The sequence below is a fragment of the Rhinopithecus roxellana genome, chromosome 8, assembly GCF_007565055.1.
Source record: "Rhinopithecus roxellana isolate Shanxi Qingling chromosome 8, ASM756505v1, whole genome shotgun sequence".
In the NCBI taxonomy this organism is placed as follows: Eukaryota; Metazoa; Chordata; class Mammalia; order Primates; family Cercopithecidae; genus Rhinopithecus; species Rhinopithecus roxellana.
Genome location: NC_044556.1, coordinates 9,629,500 through 9,635,379, shown reverse-complemented (window position 1 = coordinate 9,635,379; position 5,880 = coordinate 9,629,500). Strand labels below are relative to the sequence as shown.

The 5,880-nt window shown below is 58.5% G+C and overlaps 1 protein-coding gene across 1 annotated transcript; it reads left to right on the top strand.

Annotated features, from left to right (window-relative positions):
- Nucleotides 1–664: 664 nt before the first annotated feature.
- On the top strand, nt 665–5,880 carry TNFSF9 (TNF superfamily member 9). The gene is made up of 3 exons (XM_010367165.2): nt 665–967; nt 2,582–2,612; nt 4,555–5,880. The coding sequence occupies exons 1-3, from the start codon at nt 710–712 to the stop codon at nt 5,019–5,021; spliced, it is 756 nt and encodes a 251-aa protein (XP_010365467.1). The 5' UTR covers nt 665–709; the 3' UTR covers nt 5,022–5,880.

The following is a 5,880-nucleotide window of genomic DNA, read 5'->3' as shown; positions in this document are numbered from 1 at the left end:
GAGGCTAGGGGGTACTGAGAGGAGGGGAAGGAGACAGACTAAGAAGGAAAAGGAGAGAGACAGGGAGAGACAGAGTCAGAGACAGAGGGAATCAGAGACAGAGAGAAACAGGCAGAGAGACAGAAAGAGTGAGAGCCAGAGACATACAGAGACAGGGAGAGACACAGAGACGCATAGAGGGAGCCAGAGACAGGGAGAGGCAGAGACAGAGAGAGATACAGAGAGAGATAACAGAGCCGGAGATAGAGTCAGAGACAGAGAGAGTCAGAGACAGAGAGACAGAGATACATAAAAGAGCCAGAGACAGGGAGAGAGAGAGAGAGAAGGACGTTAACGGGGAGACACACAGAGCAAAGGAGACTGAGTCAGCAAGAGACCCACAGAGATACCGGGAAAGAGTGGCAGAGAGGGAGAACCAGGGCAGTGGAGAGGCAGCAGGCAGAAAAGAACCTGGGGCCGAGCTTGGAAGGCCGGAAACGCAAAGGGGAGCGAAAGGCAGAGAGAGATCCGAGTGGAGAAAATTCCGCAGAGTCACGGGGGCAAGGGGAAAGGCTCTGGGCTGGGAAGAGGCGTGGCCGCGGGCGGAGGGGCGTGGCCGTCGGCCGCGGGCGGAGGGGCGTGACAGCGGTAGAAAAGCTATTACCGGCTTTTTTTTGAAGGCTATAAAAGGCGGCGCGCTGTGTCCGCCAGCAGTCTCTCGTCGCCGGTCATGGAATTCGCCTCTGACGCTGCCCTGGACCCCGAGGCCCCGTGGCCTCCCGCGCCCCGCGCCCACGCCTGCCGCCTGCTGCCTTGGGCTCTGGTGGCCGTGCTGCTGCTGCTCGTTGCCGCCTGCGCCGTCTTCCTCGCCCGCCCCTGGGCCGTGTCCGGGGCTCACGCCTCGCCTGGCTCCGCGGCTAGCCCGAGACTCCGCGAGGGTCCCGAGCTTTCGCCCGTCAATCCCGCCGGCCTCTTGGACCTGCGGCAGGTGAGACGTGCCCCGACCCTCGGTAGCTGGTCTCGCGGGAGACCCCTACCGTCCCTGTGGGACTCCCTTCTCCCTCCCGCACCCCCAGGGACACCTGTTCTACACTCCCGGCCGGGGAGAGGAGACTCACGGGGGCTCCCATTCTCCATCTAGCACCGAGGCGGGGCGAGGGGGCACACCTTTCATCGCTCACCCCTACGAGACCTCATCAGTACTCCAGGCCGGGGGCGGGGAGGAGACTGCCCAACAGTTCTTTTTGGACCCCCCCAAGGGTCTCCTTCTTCTAGCCCGGGGAGCACCCCTTTTATCCTGCGCCCGCTACCAGACCCTATCTGTATCCCGGACGGGGGAGAGGAGACCCCCACAACTGCTTTTTGGATCTCTAGGGGCTCTCCTTCTCCGTCTTGCACGGGAGGGCACCCCTTTCATTCTGCATCCCCACGAGACCCCATCAGCACCCCAGGCCAGGAGGAGGAGACCCCCACTGTCCTCAACCCCCCAAGGACACGTCTTCTGCACCCCGGGTCGGAGAAAGGCTGGCTTTCCTCCTCCATGTGGCACTGGGTGGGGGCACCCCTCTTCATTCCGCATTCCCAAGGCACCCCATCTGCAGCCTGGGAGGGAGACCCTCCGCGGTTCTCCAACCCTCCATAGCCTCCTTTCTCTGTGTAGGACTTAGGACATAGAGGGCGCCTCTTTTTACCCCGCAACCTCACAAGATCCACATCCCTGGGGGGAAACTTTTCCATCCCCGATCTGAGGGGGGCACTTCCTCTTTATCTGGGACCACCAAGGAGACCCCCAGTTCCTTTGCTAACTCCCAAAGAGCCTTATCCCCAACCGTTGAGGCATCCCCCTCTCCCTTGCAAGACCCCCAGGGGAATCCCCGCAAGGTCTGTCCTTGGGGCAGGTTGAGCCACCAGTTTCTTGTGTGTGTGTGTGTTCGTGTGTTTGTGTGTTCGTGGTGTGTTTGTGTGTGTTCGTGTGTGTGTGTGTTTGTGTGTGTTCGTGTGTTTGTGTGTGTGTTCGTGTGTTTGTGGTGTGTTCGTGGTGTGTTCGTGTGTGTTTGTGTGTTCGTGTGTGTTTGTGGTGTATTTGTGTGTGTTCGTGTGTTTGTGTGTGTTCGTGTGTGTTTGTGTGTGTTCGTGTTTGTGTTTGTGTGTGTTTGTGTGTTTGTGGTGTGTTGTGTGTGTTCGTGTATGTTTGTGTGTGTGTTTGTGTTTGTGGTGTGTTTGTGTGTGTTCGTGTGTTTGTGGTGTGTTCGTGTGTTGTGGTGTGTTCGTGGTGTGTTCGTGTGTGTTTGTGTGTGTTCGTGTGTGTTTGTGGTGTATTTGTGTGTGTTCGTGTGTTTGTGTGTGTTCGTGTGTTTGTGTGTGTGTTCGTGTGTTTGTGTTTGTGTGTGTTTGTGGTGTTTGTGGTGTGTTTGGTGTGTGTGTGTGTTTGTGTGTGTATTCTGTGTGTGTGTTCTCAGTGTTCTTTAGTTGGAAGGGAAGGGAAGCGTAGGCTTCAGGTTTGCACAGACCCTGGGGACCCTGACAGCTGAAGTGAGTGGAGACAGAACCTCCATTTTCTCGGGGAACCCCCATCCACCTTCCTCCTTTCCACTTTTAACAGGGCATGTTTGCGCAGCTGGTGGCCCAAAATGGTGAGTGTCCTGCGCCACTTCCGGTCCCTGGCCCCTCCTGGGGATACTAAGAAGGGGGAACACCTGGAGAGTGGGGCTCTGCCGCCCACCCGCTCTGACCCTCGACCGCTGCCTTCTCTGAAAGCTGCCACTTCACCTCTTTGAACGCCACCGATCCCTCTTTCGTCCCTGTTTCTGACTTGCCCTGACTCTCTGGATACCATGGCCTCCCCATCAGACCCCCATCTGGGCCCACCTGGGACCCCTGCCCTCTCAGAGTTGGGGCTCCATGTCCCCAACCCCCAGCCTGGTTTTGTATCTCTGGCCTCCTTTTCGAAACCCTCCTCCCTGTTGCTCTTCTTCCCTCTTTCCTGCCCCTTCCCCACTCCCCCAGCCTCTCTTCCCCACCTTTTCTCCTCCCCCAGAGCCTCCTCCCTACTCCCATTCTCTCCCCCATCCCCAGGCCCTCCTCCTCTCCCCTTCCCCTCCCCTAGACCCTCCTCCCTGTCTCTTACCCTACCCCTTCCCCAAACCCTCCTCCCCAACCCCATCCTCTCCCCGTTTCCAAGACCCTCCGCCCCACACCTTCGCTCTCCGTCCAGAGACTCCCTTCCCGTTCGCGACCTCTTCCCCCTTCCCCTCCCATTCTAGAGACCCCCTTCTCCCTTCCCCTCTCCCTCCAGAGACCCCTTCCCCCTTCTCCTCCCCTCCAGAGACCCCTTCCCCCTTCTCCTCCCCTCCAGAGACCCCTTCCCCCTTCCCTCCCTCTCCAGAGACCCCTTCCCTCTTCTCCCTCTCCAGTGACCCCTTCCCCCTTCCCTCCCTCTCCAGAGACCCCTTCCCTCTTCTCCCTCTCCAGAGACCCCTTCCCTCTTCTCCCTCTCCAGTGACCCCCTTCCCCCTTCCCTCCCTCTCCAGAGACCCCTTCCCTCTTCTCCCTCTCCAGAGACCCCACCCCCCTTCCTTCCCCCCTGCAGAGACCCATTCCCTCCCCTTCCAGAGACCCCTTCCCCCATCCCTCCCCCTCCAGAGACCTCTTCCCCCTTCCCTCCAGAGACCCCATCCCCTTTCCCTCCCCACTCCAGAGATCCCCTTACCCTCTTTCCCTCCCCTTGCCCAATACTCCTCCCTACCCCTTCCCCTCCCGGTCGAGAGACCCCTCCCTGCCATCTTCTCTCCTTGGTGCTTCCTTCTCCCTAACCCCTCCCCCGCTCCTTCCTCCTCCCTTTTCCTTTCTTTGAAGTCCTCTCTTACCAGGTCCTCTGTCCACCCCTCTCAAAGTTCCCTTGATTCCCTGATGGATCCTTCCTCTAGAACTTCCCCCTTTCCTAACAACCTTCCCTCTCCCTCCCAGCTCCCTCCCAGCCTCCCTCTCCACCTCTCCTCTCCCTTTTCCGGCCTTCTCTCCCTTCTCCCCCATCTCCATTCTGTCTGGGATCTGCTGCTCCCTCCAACACCCTCACTGCCCTCTCCAGGAGTCCCCTTACCCCTCCCCGAGGTCTCTTCCAGCCAGCCTCGCCTTGCCTTTTGCTTTTCACCCCCTCCTCCTCTTCCTGAAAGTCTCTCCCCGCAGCCGCATCACTCCTTCCCCAACCAGCCTCTTGGAGTTCTGCCCTGTCCTGACTCTTGGCCTTCCCCCTGGATTCCCTTCCTCTGTTCTATCCCCTTCTTTCCCTCCCCCAGCCCTACTCGCGCTCAAAGTCCCGTCCCCCACGACCTCAGTCTCCTTCAATCAGCCGCCCCCCACCCCCAGCTCCTCCTCCCACTCCCCTGCCCCACTCCCCGCCCCACCATTCCCCGTTTCCCTCCCCCGTCCCCCCGACCCCCCAGCCCCCCTCCCCCGTCTCCCCTCTACCCCCCCACCCTTTCATTTCTCCCAGGGCTGCGCTGTCCTGCTCGGTGGCCACGCCCAGCTGTGTTGGGACAAGCTCAGCTAAACTAAGTGCATCCTCTCCTCCCACAGTTCTGCTGACCGATGGGCCCCTGAGCTGGTACAGCGACCCAGGCCTGGCAGGCGTGTCTCTGGCGGAGGGCCTGAGCTACAAGGAGGACACGAAGGAGCTGGTGGTGGCCAAGGCTGGCGTCTACTACGTCTTCCTGCAACTAGAGCTGCAGCGCGTGGTGGCCGGCGAGGGCTCAGGCTCCGTTTCGCTTGCGCTGCACCTGCAGCCACTGCGCTCTGCTGCTGGGGCCGCCGCCCTGGCTTTGACCGTGGACCTGCCATCCGCCTCCTCCGAGGCTCGGAACTCGGCCTTCGGTTTCCAGGGCCGCCTGCTGCACCTGGGTGCCGGCCAGCGCCTGGGTGTCCATCTGCACACTGAGGCCAGGGCATGCCATGCCTGGCAGCTTACCCAGGGCGCCACAGTCTTGGGGCTCTTCCGGGTGACCCCGGAAGTCCCAGCCGGACTCCCCTCACCGAGGTCTGAATAACCCCAGCCTGGGTGCAGCCCACCTGGACAGAGACTGAACCCTACTCCATCCTTCATGGAGACCCCTGGTGCTGGGTCCCTGGTAATTTCTCTACCTCAAGGGGCTTGGCAGGGGTCCCTGCTGCTGACCTCCCCTTGAGGACCCTCCTCACCCACTCCTTCCTCAAGTTGGCCCTTGATATTTATTCTGAGCCTGAGCTCAGATAATGTATTATATATATTATATATATCTATATCTATGTATCTATTTAAAGAGGTTCCTGAGTTTGTGGAATGGGCTTTTTTAGGGGAGTTGTTGGGGGGAGGTGGTCTTCGACACTGCCGAGGCTGGTCTTGAACTCCTGGACTTAGACGATCCTCCTGCCTCAGCCTCCCAAGCAACTGGGATTCATCCTTTCTATTAATTCATTGTACTTATTTGCTTATTTGTGTGTATTGAGCATCTGTAATGTGCCAGCATTGTACCAGGGCTAGGGGGCTAGAGAAACATCCAGAAACAGACTGAAAGGAAATCTGAGTTATGGTAATATGTGAGGAATTTAAAGACTCATCTCCAGCCTCCACCTCCTGTATGATACTTGGGGACTAGCTTTTTTCTTTCTTTTTTTTTTGAGATGGTCTTGTTCTGTTGACCAGGCTGGAATGCAGTGGTGCAATCATGAGTCAATGCAGCCTCCAGCCTCGACCTCCCCAGGCTCGGGTGATCCTCCCATCTCAGCCTCTCAAGTAGCTGGGATCACAGGTGTGCACCACCGCACTTGGCTTTTTATTTTTTTTGCGGAGACAGGGTATCATTATGTCTCCAAGGTTGTTTACATGCCAATACAATTTATAATAAATACTCATTTTTCCTCCCTCTG

Coding starts and splice junctions, on each gene's coding strand:
- TNFSF9 (XM_010367165.2), top strand. CDS start 710: ATGGAATTCGCCTCTGACGCTGCCCTGGACCCCGAGGCCCCGTGGCCT. Junction 968..2,581: donor GCCTCTTGGACCTGCGGCAG/GTGAGACGTGCC, acceptor CACTTTTAACAG/GGCATGTTTGCGCAGCTGGT. Junction 2,613..4,554: donor GCAGCTGGTGGCCCAAAATG/GTGAGTGTCCTG, acceptor CTCCTCCCACAG/TTCTGCTGACCGATGGGCCC.